This window comes from Octopus sinensis, linkage group LG23, assembly GCF_006345805.1.
Source record: "Octopus sinensis linkage group LG23, ASM634580v1, whole genome shotgun sequence".
NCBI lineage: Eukaryota > Metazoa > Mollusca > Cephalopoda > Octopoda > Octopodidae > Octopus > Octopus sinensis.
This window is the reverse complement of record NC_043019.1, coordinates 24,764,457-24,784,110: the sequence shown is the minus strand read 5'-3', so window position 1 is coordinate 24,784,110 and position 19,654 is coordinate 24,764,457. Positions and strand designations below refer to the sequence as shown.

The following is a 19,654-nucleotide window of genomic DNA, read 5'->3' as shown; positions in this document are numbered from 1 at the left end:
GCTGAGCCATTTTTGTACATGATAATATTTCTCCAAGCCAGCAATGCAAGAACACTAAACAATTTCACGCCAGACAGTTTCATCACTCTGTGATACAACTCAAACAGGTTCAATTGCTGGCAGCTCCAAGACAGACATACCGGGAGAGTTTATCCCATAAGGGCAAATAACGATGGTTTCAAATTTTGGCACAAGGTCAGTAATTTTAGGTGAAGGAGGGTTAATTGATTACATTGACCCCAGTACTTGACAGGTACCTTATTTTATTAATCTCAAAAGGATGAAAGACAAAGTTAGCCATGGCAGAATTTGAACTCAGAACATAGAGAACCAAAAGAAATGTAGCTATGCATTGAATCCAATAGACTAATGGGTCAGTCATCCCACTGCCATACTAACAATAATAATATTGGAGTTAGGAATGGAATCTAGCCATTGAAACCGTACCAAAACAGACAGGGAATCCAAACAGCTCTGCAGCTGGTCAGCTCCTGTCAAATCGTCCAACCCATGCCAGCATGGAAAACAGACGTCAAATGATGATGTTCTTGATTTAGGCAAGAACCAATGATTTTGAGAGGAGGAGTAAGTTGATATAATTAGTTCTTTATTTTATTGACGCCCAGAAGAACAAAAGGCAATATTAACCCCAGTGGGATTTGAACTCAGAATATAAAGGGTCAGAATATTGATTTCAAATTGTGGCACAAGGCCAGCAAGTTTGAGGGAGAGAGCTAGTCATTTACATTAACCCCAGTGCTCAACTGGTACTTATTTTATTGACCCCAAAAGGATGAAAGGCAAAGTCGGCCTAGGCTAAATTTGAACTCAGAACATAAGGATAGACGACACACCACTAAGGATTCTGCCCAGAGTGGTAAGGATTTGGTCAGCTTGCCACCTTCAGCAGAATCAAAACACTGCAAGGGATATCCTCTGACATGCAACCAATTCCCTCTGCTTACTGATCGAACGGTAACAATAACACAAACAACAATAATAGAAATAAAAAAAAAACATAAAAACTGTTAAATAAAATAAAAACATTTGATCAAGTGTTGCCATGTTTATTCACATTTCAAGTCTCAAAATAAAGAAGGAATTTTAATTCGAAAACAACCAATATTTCTTGGACATTTTTCTTTTTGGAAGAACTGACTGAAAGTTTTTGGTTTTTTAATATTCTAAACACATTATAAACAAAACAGAAAGAAACACTCAAAATGAAACCTAAACCAAGAGGAAGTGGTGGCTATTATGCTTTTACAATGACTAAGTTCTAAAACCCTAATGTTATGAGGGAAGGGGGAAACAAAAATATTAAAAAAATTAAAATTCTAAAAAGCTAAAAAAAAAAACCAAATAAAATTTTTTTGGATAAATTGCATTTTTAAGGTAAGTAAAAAAATTGGGCTTTGGGTGAGTACAAAGCTTACAAATTTTACATAGGATGAGACTGGAATGAGATTTGGGTGTTTTTCAAAGAACATTAGTTGCACAAACAAACTGAAATTTATTCAATTGGGAATAGAAACCCAACTTGCCAGACAGTCCACACTAGAATTACAGCTTGCCTAAAACCTAATTCCTAAATCTGTACTTTCAATAAGATGTCAGTTCTTCATGATAAAAATATTTAGCTTGAAAAATACATTTCCGTTGTTGCTTTTTTAATAATTTCAATTTTTTTGTTTTAGTTCTGATCATCACTTAATTAATTAGTTGCGTATCCTTCTTTGAATAACAGTTTTCCAAAAACAAGAACATGATTAACCCAGCACTTCAAATGAGACAAATGGCAACAATCCTCCCCCCGCCCCATGTAACCTTCCCTGCCCATCAACCCATCTCAAATATTCTTGTCTTATTGTAAGTCTGTCTTTCAAAGTAGATGACAGTCTCAGGTGTGATTTGACTTTTTCACCTCCTTTGAGACACAAACATAAACAAGGAACTGTAACAAAAATATTTATGGAAATGTTTAAAACATTGTTTTTCATTTGTCATTTTTCTTTTAAAAAGATTTAAAAAATAAATTTTCATTTCAAATTTCGATTTAAATGGCTAATTAAAACATTTTTTTAATATAATTAATAAATCGATATCTTATTTAATCCCTATGCCACACAATTTATAAAGAAAGGGGAGAATAAGATTGTGTAATAAAAGGGAGGAAAAAAACCCCAACAAAAGTTGATTTTCATCTGTGATTTGTAATTGACTCAGAGATATGGCAGTGTCGGAGAATTGAACTCCTTCAGCTTTCTACCACATCGTCATTGTGTAAGAAAATGTTAGTAAAACATACTTTTTATGAACAAAGAAAAAAAAACTCAACAAAAAATTTTCTAAATAAATAGGTACATAACAAATTTCACCCAAATTAATAATTATATATATATATATATATACGCACACACATATATATGTTGTATGTATATATGTATGTATATATTTATATAATCATATTATGTATATGATAAAAATTATCATAAATCTCTCCTCAAATAAAGTGGGAATTTTCTTATATCTTTCTTTTTCTAAAATCCCTTGATATGAGAATGAAGACAGACAACCATGCCATTACCATTTCATCTAATACAAGGAAATAAAAGGTAATTGGTTTAAAATCTATTCAGTGGAAATTGTTTCAAGTTAGTTGGTTAGAAAGATGGAGAAATAATACTTGGTTTTATAAAATTAAAGGGGTTAAAAAAAACACAACCCCAAACAAAAATAAATCAGTAAAAGAACTGTCCCTAACTGCATTTAATCATAATCTTCACTGCACCATCTTTCATAGTGCGAGCATGTTCAAAAGCTTTCTGACTCTCTTCCAGTTTGTATCTATGTGTAATTAAAGGTTTGACATTCACTTGGCCAGAAGCTATCATTGACAAGGCAATTGGGTAACTGCAAAAAAAGAAAAAAAGTCTGTTTAAAGAGACACATTGAAACTCCGACGTCTGGCAGCTGACTTGGCAGACACCCATAAAATTATCAACCATCTTACGAACAATAACTCTGAGCACCTTTTCAAACTCCACCTGTCTAACACCCATGGACATATTTACAAAGTCAGAAAACAGCACAGCTCCCATGACTTTTGGAAACATTTTTTCCCGGTGAGAGCATGGAACAAACTGCCAGCATCAGTTGTTAGCTGTCGGAGCACTGCATCCTTCAAAACTTCCATGCTTTCTGAGATTCACCAACATTACACCTGATTTTCTCCCCTCCATACACACACAAGCATGTATCTGACTCGTACATTGTTCGCTTTCCAGACATTTGTACATTACTGCATATACTTTATACACACTTTCTGACTAATTGTGGTGCACCTGAGCACTGTATACAATAATTTCATTATTATTATTAGACAATCAATGTTACGGCTGCAATAACAACAACGTTTAATAAAAGGAGAAAGTCACGAATTTAATTATACAGGTGATTATTATTGACACTGGTATTAGACAGGTAGAATCCAGAAGGATGGAACGTAAAGTGAACCTTGGTGGGATTTGAAACCATAATTTAAAAGGACATAATTTATGGAGGAGCTGATTTTGATGATTCCAGTCATATATTAGAAACCCAGGAAGATAAAGTAAAAAGTTTACTCTAGCAGGATTTGAACTCAGAAGGTAAACTTTCACATATATGAACATCTCAAGGTATTTGGTTTGGTGTTTTACTGATTCTGTAACATCATACCCTTGATAACTTTGAATTAGAAGTTCTAATATAGACGTAAGATCACAAATGGTGGAGAAGAAGACAAGAAATGATATTTAGTTTAATATCACCGTGACCGACCAGACTATCAGATGTTTCTACACATCGTTGGTCACAATGCGCTTCGCATTGTTTTAGCCTTCAAATGATGCCACCCCGCTGGCTAAGCGAGCAGGCCAACAGAAGAAAGAGTGAGAGAAAGTTGTGGCGAAAGAGTACAGCAGGGATCGCCACCATCCCCTGCCGGAGCCTCATGGAGCTTTAGGTGTTTTCGCTCAATAAACACTCACAAGGCCTGGTCTGGGAATCGAAACCGTGATCCTCCGACCACGAGTCCGCTGCCTAACCACTGGGCCATTGCGCCTCCAGTTTAATATACGAGTGATATTTATTTTGTCAATCCTGGGAAGATGAAAGGTGAAGTCAACAGTAAGAGGACTTGATCTCAACTCAGAACATACAGGGACAATAAATAAATACTGCAAGCTATATTGTCTGTCATTCTAGATCTGGTCCTCAGGGAAACTCTCATGTTATAGTTCTACATATTTTAACTAAATACCTTCTGACAGAAGATTATTTGCTAAAAGCACTTCTCAAATTCCTCAGATACATCATACTCTCTTTCCTCCCTCTCTATAAACCATCATTCTTTCATTGCCTTTCCTCTTCAGCAGTGCCAATACTTACCAGTTTGCATATCTGAAAATGCCCCTTATGTCTACTTCACGGACTGCAGCATTCAACAAAGGAACTGTAACTTCATCAGGTTGCATGCCAACCATGACAACACATCCGCCACTGGCTGTTGCCTGGCAAGAAACAACAATAAAAGACAGACGTCCACAGATCAATATTTAAAAAGCAAACCATGGATTGAAAGAATTCTGATCAATCAGTCAAGATCATCTGATAAACATTATGAACATTTTTACTATTTTGCATCAAGAGAGAATTTACATTAAGAACAAAGAACCTCATTAGCATTAGGGACAAATTGGCAAAAACATCACAACTTGTAGCGTTGACATCTCTGCTGAGAAAAAAAAGATTATTTATTTATAATTTGTATTAATTTATTGTTTTAGTAATGACACTTCAAGCATTTTGATGAATCTTTAGAGAGTTTGTCAGTGGCTGGTTTGAAATTGGAAGGCAAAGGTGCTCTCTCTTGAATCACTTGAGACTTGACTTACTAGAAATAGCAGACAAATCACCCTCAAGTAACACCTTAACTTCAAATAAAGTAAAGTACATATTAGATAATATAGTTCTAGATTCATTATGTCAGAAAAAAAATGATTAAAAGAATAAAGCAAATATTATTGAAGAAAAGAAAAGGAGATAAAGTGAATATATATACATATATATATATTACACACACACACACATATATATATATATAAATGAGAGAGAGAGAGAGAGGGAATTATAGTAACCTACCAAAATAGATGTTTTTAAACCAGCAGGGTTCCCACTGCATTCAAGTGAAATATCAGGACTTTTCCCCAAGAGGTTCTCAATCTGAGAAGCAAGTTCTTTGGAAGTACCTGCTCTCACAGAGAGAACATGGTCAGCCCCTACCTTTTTGGCAAATTCCAGGCGCTGGCTGTCAACATCTGTGAAGAAACAAAGATACAGTTTGAAATTATGTGTGTGTGTGTTGACATACATTAATGTTTTTGATGTATGTAGCTCTTTCATCGTGTTTCTTATCAGTTAAATACCACCATGACCAATATCCAAACTACAGTGGAAAGGGTTAGCCACTGGATTTTGTTAAAAAGAGACAATGAGCGATGGCTAGAAGAATACAAACAATAACTCTGAGCACCTTTTCAAACTCCACCTGTCTAACATCCGTGGACATATTTACAAAGTCAGAAAACAGCACAGCTCCCATGACTTTAGGAAACATTTTTTGACGCTGAGAGTTGCTGAAGCATGGAACAAACTGCTGGCATCAGTTGTTAGTTGTCGGAGCACTGCATCCTTCAAAACTTCCATGCTTCCTGAGATTCGCCAACACTACACCTGATTTTCTCCCCTCCATACACACACAAGCATGTATCTGACTCATACATTATTCGCTTTCTAGACATTTGTACATTACTGCATATACTTTATACATACTTTCTGACAAGTTGTGGTGCACCTGAGCATTGTATACAATAATTTCATTATTATTATTATTAATATTGAGCCTTATTTGATAACCAGTTGATCTAGCAAGTGGGGCCTCATATCAGTGAGGGCAGTGTACAATGATGCTGTCGAGAGGTATTCATCTTTCCTGATGACCCCATACACTTGCTGGCTTCCAGTATGCAGAGCTTTGGACTGGTAGCACTTGCATATATAAGTTGTTTGCAAAACATGAGAATACAACAGGTCCACCAGTTTGACGTGGCTATGGTTGCATTGCATTAACACAGGCAAATGTGCATTTGTTGATTTATGCTGACAGAAAAATGGTTGTTGGTCCCACTGACCAGACTTTCACATGTTTATGTAAATGTATAATAATGAACGTATAAGACAAAACCATAACAGTTTACTTCAGTGACACACAAAGAAATGTGATAGTTGCAATAGCCAACTTGGTGTGCCAAACTCTACTTGTGAAGACCTGTTGAGGCAAGTGAAAATCGAAATCGATCAACATCAATGAAAATTGCAGCTGTGATACGTGAGAGAACCATCCGAACGTGGCCGTTGCCAGCGCCGCCCCAACTGGCCTCGTGCCGGTGGCATGTAAAAAGCACCATCCGATCGTGGCCATTTGCCAGCCTCGTCTGGCACCTGCACTGGTGGCACATAAAAAGCACCATCCGATCATGGCCGTTTGCCAGCCTCATCTGGCATCTGTGCCGGTGGCACGTAAAAAGCACCCACTACACTAACGGAGTGGTTGGCGTTAGGAAGAGCATTGAGCCGTAGAAACATTGCCAGCTCAGACTGGGCCTGGTGCAGCCTTCTGGCTTCCCAGATCCCAGTTGAACCGTCCAACCTGTGCTAGCATGGAAAGTGGACGCTAAACGATGATGATGATGATGAGCAGAGTCAATAGGAATTACAAAACCAGGAAGAATTTGGTGCTGAGCTTTGAACTATTTCAGAAATGCATTTCAATTGGGTTTGAAATTTACAATGAGAGCCAAGCATTATTTCCTTTGCAACTTACCTGTCATGCACACTTTAGCTGCTCCCATTGCTTTTGCTGTGAGAAAACAACAAAGTCCAATGGGACCTGAAAATAGACAACAAGTTCATGTGAAAAACTACGGAGATAAACAGCCATGTATGTAAACAGGATGGCATTTGATGGTGGTGGGGTGGGGGAGATTTAATTTTGTTTGGTTTGACCCTTTAGTGTTCAGATTATTCAATCAAACATAATGCCTATTGATTCCCATTGATTCGAATTAATCATGCATTATCTCATATCTTCAAGATGTTGATGGTGTAATTACTTAATGTAGAATAACATTGCAGGGTAGGTGTGAGAGGCTGGATCTGGTCAGTTTGAACATAAAACAGATTAGCTATTTTGGCCGGATATGGATGGTTTAAATACTAAAGGGCTAAAGCTATACATCAATGTATAGTTTTACACAGTTCACATAAATATGAAAACGTATTCATGCACCCACTTTTCAACACACATCAATTATCACATTCTCTCAGATGCCATGGAATACAACAGACATAACAGGCCAGAAGGCAATACAGTTAAACAATCTGTTTAAATGTTCTCAGTATTCAAAGTGCTTTAAACCAGCTCACTGTCAGTTATTATGTAGATAAGACCTGAGATTTAATTTTTAAACAGTCCCCCTTATCTCTCTCTCCGACAAACATAGAATTGTGTATATTTATATACACAATTAAAAAATAGTAAGTGATAATAAAAACTTGTTACTGATTCCTCATAAGATGGGAATGTAGGAATTATCTCCCATACTTTCGTCTTTTAGCAATTTGTTCTTAAACTGCTTCTAAACAAATAAAAACATAAAAGATCAATGGTCAGTCCCCAATATTAAGCCCTTTTAGTAAAGGTGATGGGAGATTGGCAGAATTGTTAGAGTGTTGGACAAAATGCCTTGTGGCATGTCTTCTGAGTTCAAATCCTGCTGAGGTGAAGTCTACCTTTCATCCCTCCAGGGTCAATAAGATAACATATCAGCCATGAACTAAAGTCAATGTACTCAACTGATCCACTTCTTACAAATTCCAGGCCTTGTGCTTATATCTGAAATTATATTATACTCTCAATAACAAAGTATTGTTAGAAAGAATGTTTCCCTACACAGAGTTGATTAAACTCTATGATGTGAGGTGAAAGTTAGTTTAGCAAAAGACAAAAGTTAATAGTTTTAAATAGTTACTAGAATAAAGGGCCTAACAAGTATTATTAGGGGTGTAAATATTAATTTTAGTATTGAGAAAATGGGGAGCAGCAAGCTGAGCAGAAAAGTAGAGCATTGAAATCAATTTTATCTTCCATTTTGCGAGGACTGTTAAAATAGCTGTAATATACTAGGGATGATAATCAGCTGTAATATGAGCCCTGTATAAACTGGTTTTATTTCATGTGGAAACAAATCTATACTGGTGCATGTCAGTAGTATACTCACAGAAGTAATATATTAGTACATATACACGCATAAATAATATACACACCTGCCCCAGAAATTAAAACAGTTGAATTGATGCCAACTCCAGCCCTTCGACAAGCATGGACTCCAACAGAAAGTGGCTCCAGTAGGGCTCCGTCTTCGGTACTTACATTGTCAGGTAGCCTAAAGTAAATCACAGACAAAGATTAAGTTTTACTGGCTTCGATTTTTCTTTGTGATGAATTTCAAATTAAAAGAAAACACAACTTATTAAGTTAATGAAAGCTTTATTCAATGTTATGATCAAAGTAGCAATATAATATATTTCTATACATACATATCATATTAAGTATGTTATAGAAAGTATGGACTATTTATAGAGTGCTCGTAGAGAGCCAATGTGAAATAATACAAAGTAGAGGAAATTGAAAACGCAAATCCTAGGCAGTTAACCAAATTCCCAAACGTGTAATTGAACTTGTTATGCAAATATATGTAAATTAGTTGTGAAAAAGAAAGTGTTCACTTACTTGTAACAAAAATCTGCAGCATGACAATAGAATCTGGCAAGGGTACCATGAACAGGGGGTGTCGCACAGAATCGCATCTTTCGACAAAGGTTGTAATGCCCCTCTTTACAGTAGTTGCATAATCGGCATGGTACACCAGGTTCTACGGCTACACGGTCACCTACCACCAACACAAAAACCATCATCATCAGCAGCAGCATGAATTATGTTAATTAGTTATTATTATCATCACCATAATCTCAATCACATCTTAATCATTATTGTAATAATGTTGATCCCTTGTAACAACTGCCTCCCACGCATCATGATGGCCTTTTCCCACCACAGCCATCACCAATGTAATTCCAGTTATATACAACAGTATCACCATCCTTTTGTCACTGCTTTTACACTGGCCACAATCACCAGTTACCTCTGTCTTTATTTTTCCTAACATGCTTTGTCACCATCCAATCATAATTTTCATTTTCCCCACACTGACCACAGATATTTCCTCCTGAACCTATCCTCCAATTGGTCAAACAAGTTTGTTGTAGTCTTCTACTAGGGCCAGGAGACTTCTCATTGCTTTGCCTATGCCATACAAGAATGTGACAGGCCTGAAATTCCTTTCAACATCTTCCACATTTAGTAGCAGAGTTCGTATCCACTGGCAACAGAAAGATGCATTAACAAATACCGTTGTTAGCACCAGTGAACTTGACCACTGACCAGCACAGACCACAGAGAAGAGTCTAGAGCACTGGTTTCCATTTAATAGTGAGTTGTAGTAACCAGATTGAATAATGGAAAGGTAACTGTGCTTAGTCATCAATATCATGCTCAATCATTTAAAGTCTTTATGCCATGGCATCATGGTCAAAAACATAGTAGCTGAATCACCCTCAAATCACAGCCTGTCATTTTTTAATAAAGAGACATTGGATAATGCAACCCTAGATATATCTACAAAAAAAAAGACAAGATTATCATGACTGGAACTCCTTTTCTTGATTAAAGAGTGATGCCCTGAGGTTAAACAAAACCAATAATCACTGAAAATCAGAGGTTCTACTCTGACTTTTACAGACGAGAGATTTATAAGAGGATGGAGACATTTAACAGGAGAAAATATGAGTAGCACTAAAAACCAAAATTCCTCTCCTTCACGTGAATATGGAAATAGGGAGAAACAGAGGGACCCTGGTTCCTATCACCACACCTCATAACATTCCACAGCTTAATGTCACCATTTGTTCACTGTCCACATGACTTACCAACTGATAAATTAGTTACGCCCTCGCCCAGTTTAGTGACCACTCCACTGGCTTCATGACCTAAGACCATTGGAGAAGTGAGGATGAAGTCGCCAATACAACCATGAGTCCAGTAATGGACATCAGATCCGCAAATGCCTACATCCTGCATTGATAATTGAACTTCTGCAAACAAAATTTAAAAAAAAAGAGATTTTAATGTACAAATAATGATAACAGAATATACATACACACACATACATACACACAATATATATTACATTTATTTGACAAAGCCATTTTCCTAAGCAGAAGAACTACTCTAACAGGCCTAAACCTGTTTTTTAATTTGCCCTTGTAATGTTCCCTTGATATGTTGCCCTTATGGCAAATAAATGAAATGATTATTACCTTTCAGAATCTCTTCTGGTTCTTTACATTCTGAACTGAAATATCACCAAGGTCAAGTTTGTTTTAGATGCTTTTGGGAGTCGGCAAAATAAAGTTACAGTAAAGCATTGGGGTATATGGCATCAACTGACAACCTCCCATTAAAATTTGTTGGCCTTGTGCCTAAATCCTCCTCCTCATCATCATTATTTTTATTGTTGTTGTTGTTGAAGGTGGCAAGCTGGCAGAATCATTAGCACATCAGGCGAAATGCTTAGCGGTATTTCATCTATCATTATGTTCCGAGTTCAAATTCTGCTGAGGTTGACTTGCCTTTCATCCTTCCGAGGTTGATGAATTAAGTACAAATGAAACACTGGGGTCAATGTAATTGTCTAGTCCCCTCCCATAAAATTTCAGACCTTGTCCCTATAGTAGAAAGGATTATTATTATTATCATTATTACTGAAGGCAGCAAGCTGGCAGAATCATTAACGTGCTGGGCAAAATGCTTAGCAGTATTCTGTCTGCCACTATGTTCTGAGTTCTAATTCCACCCAGGTCGACTTTACCTTTCAGCCTTTCAGAGTTGATAAATTAAGTACCAGTAGGATACAGGGGTCAATGTAATCAACTATCCCCCTCACCCAAATGTCAGGCCATGTCCCTATAGTAGAAAGGCTTATTATTATTATTATTATTATTATTATTTATAGTTTCTTTTTATTATAACTTTATTTCAGCTGCCTTAGTACCAGGCATCCTCCAGAGGCCAAGAGTAGCAAAGACACTTTTGTTTTGCTATGCATGCTAAAATTACCACCACATTTATTCCATCTTAGATGGTGAGTGCTTTCCGTAGTACATGGACTGCACTCATCAAGGTTATCGTTTGTAATTCACCGAGATTGGAGTTATCAGGGAGTGGCTTAATATACTTCTCAGCTCCCTTCTTTATCATTCCCAGTGAACCAATCACTACTGGCATTGTTATAGTACTAAGCTCACACATTTTTCTGATTACAATTTACTGTGTCGGTGGCACATAAAAACACCATCCGAGCATGGCCGTCTGCCAGCCTCGTCTGGCACCTGTGTCGGTGGCACATAAAATCACTCACTACACTCTCGGAGTGGTTGGCGTTAGGAAGGGCATCCAGCTGTAGAAACACTGCCAGATCTGACTGGACTGGTGCAGCTTTCGGGCTCCCCAGACCCCAGTTGAACCGTCCAACCCATGCTAGCATGGAAAGCGGACGTTAAATGATGATGATGATGATGATGATCTTTATAGTGAGAAAGCTTTTCGTATTCTTTTCTTGAGACATTTTGATCTTGTGGGACTGACATATCTATTAACAGACAAGTTCCTCTGGTGTAGTCCTTGATCACAATGTCTGGTCGATTGGAATCAATTTTTCTATCTATTATCATCATCATCATCATTATTATTACAAAAGTGGTGGATGTAAGAATTGGTAGAGTACTACACAAAACACCTGTCTTGTAGAATTTAGCTACAGTTCCTAAGGATCTGAGTAGAAATCATGCTGGAATCAACTTTTCTTTCACCCATCCACAGTTAATATAAAAAAGTAGCAGCAAAACGTAGGATCAGATAAATAATTACCTGTTCCCTGTGACTCTATCAAATTGTCCCCTTATGTCAATGTTAGAAAACATTATGAATAACAAAGGCCCTGGGACTATTTTGGCTTTATAACATTAAACTTGATAACAAACAAACATCATAATATCTTCTTTTAGCTTCCTTTATCCCTTAGAAACCGAAATGCTTAAGGCTATCCTTGATTGTATGATACAAACTTGTTCTAAAATGCTATCTTTTGACAAAATTTCATGTTAATTTAAATTCCAAGTATCAGTTTAATAATGACAGAGTCATTTTATTAAATTCTTCATTATTTTCAAGATTAATTGAAACAGAAGCACTGTATTTCAAAAGAAATATGTTAACAAAAAGGTTTAAAGTCAAACTGCACTATAAATCATTATTATTATTGTCTATTAACTTTCTATACTTCCAGCTATTGTCTCAGACAAAGTAGTTGTAACATGTAAACAGAAAGGAAGGTCCTTGGTGAAGGTTATAAAACAAGGAGAAAGACAAGGAGACATCTTTAGGAATATAAAGACTTCTTGTTACCTCCAATGCCTGGCTCTGGGATGGGCCGACATTCCTGCAAAAGAAAAACAACAAGCATTTGAAGAGAATACCAAGAAAAGAACTATCACAATTGTTATGTAAATATCAAAATGCATCATATTTGAGAGACCTTAACATGTCTGGTCCTTGACATTTAATATTGTTGACAATTCTGTATGGCTTTAGATTGTCAGAGCATTCAGAGAGAGGGCAAAAACAGTTTGTTTCATCGTTGGTTATGTGCATACGTACATACATACATATGTATACATATATATTTATATAAGTAGAAAAAGAAAAGGGAAATGAAGAAAGCTTCTAACAATACATAAAGTTTTACAAAAAAAAAAAAAAGAAGAAAAAAAAAGACATTATATTTCAGGCACAAAGGGGCCTATTTTCAGTAGGAAGCAGTCCAAGAAACGTGTATTTACGATTTCATTATTTGCTCAGTGTTTGAGTTAGCAGTGTTGCAAGTAGGGCAGTTTGCCAGTGTCCAGGGTTGTTCTGTGTGTGACCATCTTGTTGATGGGTGTTTACATAGGGGTGGTTCTAAATGGCCCAGTAGGATGTCAAGGCCTTCCATGCAGATGACCTAATAGATGGCAGAGGATGTCCCCTTGTTAAAGTGGGAAATCTTGAAGAAGCAAGTCTTAGTGGGAGCCCTCTTGTCATGATTATTTGGCTTGTGTTTGTGTATGGAATTAACAATGAACGTTGGGTGTCCATGGTCTCAAGTACCTTTAGAAACTGAGCAACACACACACACACACACATATATATATATATATACATACACACATACGTCACTCCTAGTTCTCATGGAGGGGCTTGTTTGGACCACTGGTTCTGAGAGCGATGCTATCAGGAGTTTTAAACTCCAAGTAGGGTGCTCCTTGGTGACAAGGTGGAGGATGAGGATCCAAACTATGCACAACCAGCCCCCAAAGACCCCAACAGTGGAACAAGCAGATGATGACTAGTAAAGATCACAATACCTGGATCAGCAGCTGAAGAGGGGACACATGATGGACAAGATACAGATGGCACCTCTCAAAACTATAACTGAACCAATGACAGTCCCTTGCAGTTTCATGACTGGATCCTGTATGTGTCATTCCATATGTGCTGCAGAGGAGGGTCATGAAACTAAGGGTGTGGGTCTCTTCCTGGCAAGTTCAGGTTCACCTTAAACAAATCCATGCCATTGGCACTTTCTTCCACTCTGATATCATTATATCATTTAACATCCATTTCCCATGCTGGCATGGGTTGGATGGTTCAACAGGATCCAATAAACCAATGGACAGAGTCATACTCCAATGTCTGACTTGGCTTGGTCTCTACAGTCGGATGCCCTTCCTGACAACAACCCTATTAGAGTGTACCAGGTGCTGCTTTTTGTGTGACACCAGTACTAGGGAGGTTGTCATGTAACTCACAAGATTAAAGATACCCTTAAACTGAGTAGGAGTACTGTAGAGAGAGAGAGAGAGAGAGAGAGAGGTGGCTTTATGCTAGGAGCTGAGAGAGTTGAAATATGAAAGGAGGAACAGGTTTCTTGCAGTAGTGAAATTACAAGGCTACTCACATTACAAAAGGGTGGGAGTAACTGGGGTAGACCTGGAAAAGCAGATAAAGGTAGTGGTGAGAAGGTGTCAGAGTGTGCCCTCAAGGTACAAAAAGGTGAAGAGAAGAGAGTGAGTGGGTGGGTATAGGTAGTAAGAGTGTGTGGGGAAAGTGAGAGATAGAGATGGGGGTAGTGAATGGTGAACAAAGAGGAAAGGGTAGAAATCATTTCTTAATCACAGCCCAGCAGAAGGGATGTCCTACTTCTTAGGTCACAGAAACACATGTCAATAGTGCCTCTGACTAATCAGTTAATCTTCCAGTAATAGCAGCCAAATCTTCCTCAAAATTACACTACTATCTTTAAAAACATGGTAGAATATACTGAATAAAGCAGTCTGAGATACTGCTGTATAAAAACATGATGGACATAGCTGGAATGTCTGTGCATAAAGGTCAGCCTGACCACTGATGACCTAGGGTTACATAATGACAGTACACAGCTTAATGGTTGCTTCTTTTGTCAATGATGATTTCAACTTTGGTTGTTATCTTTTTGTGCTGACGACATTAAATAGCAGTCAAGTGTAATCAGATCAATTTAACAACTAGAAATGCTCTCAATCATTGTCTGACTCTGTGCCAGAGTTAGAAAGTAGTAATTGTTTCGAACATTGGCACAAGGCCAGCAGTATGGGGGGGGTGCTAAGTTGATTAAATCAACCCTGGTGCTCAACTGGTACTTATTTTCTGGACCCTGGTGGCATTTGAACTCAGAATGTGAAGAGAGGTGAAATGCTGCTGGTCATTTTACCCAGCATGCTAACGATTCTGCCAGCTCAATGCTTGCAGTTAGAAAATAATAATAATTTCCACCATTTGCAACAAAGTTACATATTTGGAGGCAGACTATAGTCTATTGCATGAGTACTAAGGCTTAAATTTGGGCAAGAGTGTAGGGTATAGTCGATAATATGATCCCTAATAGTTTACACACCCTTTTATTTATCTTAATGATAAATTAATGAAAAGTAAATTTGATCTCCACAAGATTTGAACTCAAAACTTAACTATCAAAAGGCATCTTGCCGACAGCTTTATCACTCCACCACATCTTTCTGGTTGAGTTGTAATACTAATGAAAGAATTCACTGACTTTGGTTTTCATCCTTTTAGGGGTCGATCATTTATTAAAGAAACAGAAATACTGGGACGATATAATTGGCTGACCCATTACAACCCATAAAAATAAAAATAAAAAATAACCATAGGTGCAGGAGTGGCTGTGTGGTAAGCAGCTTGCTAGCCAACCACATGGTTCCGGGTTCAGTCCCACTGCGTGGCATCTTGGGCAAGTGTCTTCTGCTATAGCCCCGGGCCGACCAATGCCTTGTGAGTGGATTTGTTAGACGGAAACTGAAAGAAGCCTGTCGTATATATGTATATATATATATATGTGTGTGTCTGTGTTTGTCCCCCTAGCATCGCTTGACAACCGATGCTGGTGTGTTTACGTCCCCGTCACTTAGCGGTTCGGCAAAAGAGACCGATAGAATAAGTACTGGGCTTACAAAGAATAAGTCCCGGGGTCGAGTTGCTCGATTAAAGGCGGTGCTCCAGCATGGCCGCAGTCAAATGACTGAAACAAGTAAAAGAGAAAAAGAGTAAAAGAGAATGTAAGAAATCATTTCTGATTTCTCTCTTTGATATGAATCTATAAATGATATTCAGAAACTAACCACAAAGTCGATATTTGCTTGAGTACGAGCCGTGATTAGAAAACTTCGTCATGGGTACATTTATCCCACGATGAAGAAATGGGCACCGAGCATTATAGAGACGTCGTAAAACGACACGAAGATAGTAAATATCAAGATTTGATGGATTTTATAGAAGAAAAACTGGAGTTTAAGTTAGAAGAAGTGGGTTTATAAAGTTTATTAAATGGGGGCTACAATCGACGGTCGAAACGAGATCGACCTTCCTCTCAACACTAGAAGACGCCTGAATAACGTGGGAATACGAACGACTTACTTAATCTTATCTCTGTAAATCATAACAAGAACAATCCAGTTATAACAGGTCTTATCAAACGGGAGAGTCACCCTACACCAGGGGTGAGAATCTTATTACTAGGGCGGCGGGGTGTAATGTAATATAAGAAACTGTGGGACGAATTTGTGCTGCGAAAAAAAAAGTGAATCTTTAATTAGAAACACCTAGAACTTGCTGTGCATCTTATAATCAAATTCGTTTCGGTCGGGTTTGTGGTTTAGAACGGCTTTTTAAAATGCTTTTGCGAAGGGGGCGGTTTCTCATCTGAATGCGAACTAAAGTAGCACATGAAAGAGTCGTTGACCCTCACCGCTGTTTTATGCAGAAATAATAGCCAAATCTCTATTATATGAGTACCTATTTTTGAACATAGATCTATTCTATAAGAGCTAACCTGGGAGTGCGTCAATTGTTAATTAAAAAAATAGAAATAACAAAAACACGTATTTAGAACATGGGTCTTTTCGTTGAGATATAAACTTTAAAACTTTTTCCATGTTGAGAAGTTGGAACAAATGAACCATGACTGATCTTTCTAGCTTTTAAAGACTAGATCGTAGTATCGAAACCTCTTTTATAAAATGCCAACCGGAATTAAATCAGTAAAACGGAATTGGTTTTAAAGTTTATTTTTTTGGATGGAGACTGACACTCTTTCTTTTATTGAATATTAAATATCAAAACAGAAAAATAAGTAATATAATTGTTGAAATACTTTGTAAAACATTAATTGGATAGGTCTGACGAAATTACATCAACATCATATTGATAAAAAAAACAACAAAAATTTAAGTGATCGTTTTATTTCAAACACAGACACACATAAAATGCTGTGTCTACAGTTTTAAGATTACATAACATGGTTCAAATAACAAAACAAAGAGGTAAAAAGACAGGTTTTCCAGTTCCCCAACACACCGAATAGAAACATCTCTTGGAGCGTTCGATTTTCTTTTTTCCGGTTTCGTAAACAAAAACCAACTTTGTTATGAACATTATCAAAGTATATTCATGAATATGTATACATGTTATACGCAGTTATATACACAGTATACATATGTATATAGATATGTTTATATACACATGCATATGTATGTATGCATACATATCCGTATGAACATGCGTTATTTATGTACACACACACACGAATATATATATATATATATACATGTAAAGTGCTGGAACGAAACAGGCTTAGGGGGTTAAACTCGGGATGTTCAAAGCATTTTCATTGCACCCCACCAAAAATTTTTGTGGGTACAAACGCACCCCCTGCACCTCATGTTCCCAAGCCTGAGAAATACATATATTTACATGCATCATATACAGAAATACATAGCTACACATACATACATGCATACATTTAGATTACATTCATTACATGCATGCCTACACACACACATACATACATACATGCATACCTTGTTTATCCCCTCTGTGTTAAGCCCTTGTGCGTAGTAAAGAAATATACATACATGTATACATACATACATAGATGCAGTAGAACTTGGATTCTTGGAGAGAAATCGTAGTTCCATAATTCATACGCTACAAATGGTCACAACATCTAGGGCGATAAATATCTGCTCAACTTTAACATATAAAGGTTAAATACTCGCCCGAAGGGTTACGAAAGCAAGACCCAAATTTTTAAAGTTTTACCCACGAGCAGGTGACCCAACTCTAAGACGACATACATGCATGCAGATATAATATATATATACATAATATTTTATCTGTTTATATTTTTGGTACGATGTTAATGTAAGAAGCAACCGATAATTCTTCGTTTAGCAACGACCCCCTACTTCCTTCGTTGTACGAAAAAACTTTAAAGTTTTAAAGATAATATACATGCATCTATAAATATAAAAGTTGCCAAAGAAAAGAAATGCAAAATGGGGAGCAAAGAGAAATAAAACGGAAGACTAAATGAATAAATAGATAATGTAAATTGCACAGACCATCCTCAGATCGCCCTTAGAATGAAGAACAGTGGAGAGATTTTCGTCCATGGTGAAGGAGGGCGAAGTGATTCCAAACTAAAACAACGAAGACAAGCGAGGCGAGGATAGTTAAGTGGTCGATCTAAAATTAGACTCGGAATCATGAATGCTGAAACAAGAGTGACGCAACTTTAATAGTTAGTATATTAATAGTTATTATATTAATGGTTATTAGATCAATGTAATCATCATTATTATTATCATTTTTTTTTAAAGTAATGTATAAATAATTAAATATCAACTAAATCATTTATTTATTGATGTCGGCTTTTTGTTTGTTTTGATGTTTATGAATAATTTCGTTAATTTTTATATTATTTTTATCGAGGTAGACGAGGGTGTTTTTTTTTTCCAATTATTTAAAACAAAATTTATTTAATTTAGTAAAAAATCTTCGATTTATTGGATGATTAATACCTTGTAAGTAAAAGTTGACAAACAGAAACCGCGGAGCCTGCCGTCCACACACGCGAGAGCCACGCCTGCTGTACCTGAGGGGTTCCTGGTTTCACTTTTCTAATTTATCACCAATAAAGAAGGAGTCGGTTCCTAGTGAAACAAAATTGTTTCATTGGAATTTAGACATTATCTCCAAGGTATGCACATATATATGCGTATATGTGTAAGTTTGTACATATGCATAGATATATTATTTATACTAGCAGTATCGCCCGGCGTTTCATTTCATTTCATTTCATTTGGGTTTGAGTCCATGCTCAGGCCAAGTCGAAGACTCCACCCTCAGAGTCTGGTGTGGTTGCCAGGTTGTATTCTCTGCTTAAATTTGACATGTGTAGGAGCGAGTTTGAGTCAGTTTGTGCTCGTTGTGTATATCCTGGGAGATGGGGTTCATCTCTAATGGTGCTTAAGTATCTATCCAGTTGCAATTTGAATGATTCCACACTGCATCCTGATAGATTTCTGACATGTACCGGAATGGAGTTGAACAGTTGTGCTCCTCGAACCAACAGACTTGATTCTCGCAGGGTTTTTGCTGCCTGGCTAGCCTTTTTGTTGATTGGTGGCAGCTGGCAGCGTCTTCCGTGGCGCAGTGAGTGGTAGGTTTTGATACCAAAGTTTGGCACCTTCTGCTCTATCATTTTCCAAATGTATATAATTCGGTATCGCTCAAATCTTCTTTCTATTGAGTACATCCTCAAGGTTTTGAGTCTTTGCCAATAGTCCAGGTCCCTCGTTTCTGAGAAGTATGAGGTAAAATTTCTTTGGAGCGATTCTATCTTAGATAGTTGGCCCTTTGTTGTTGGTGACCACAACTGAGAACAGTAGTCAATCCTCGGAAGTATCATACTGTTCCAGAGGGTTTTCATTGTTGAGGTAT

The 19,654-nt window shown here is 37.1% G+C and overlaps 1 protein-coding gene across 1 annotated transcript; it reads right to left on the bottom strand.

The window, feature by feature from the left end:
- Positions 1–1,033: 1,033 nt before the first annotated feature.
- On the bottom strand, positions 1,034–18,419 carry LOC115223465 (sorbitol dehydrogenase). The gene is made up of 9 exons (XM_029794053.2): positions 18,274–18,419; positions 12,686–12,719; positions 10,150–10,314; positions 8,894–9,053; positions 8,428–8,546; positions 6,926–6,991; positions 5,185–5,360; positions 4,432–4,553; positions 1,034–2,913 (listed from the first exon to the last, which is right to left on the bottom strand). Exons 1-9 carry the CDS (start codon positions 18,322–18,324, stop codon positions 2,760–2,762), a joined length of 1,047 nt encoding a protein of 348 aa, XP_029649913.1. The 5' UTR covers positions 18,325–18,419; the 3' UTR covers positions 1,034–2,759.
- Positions 18,420–19,654: the final 1,235 nt, after the last annotated feature.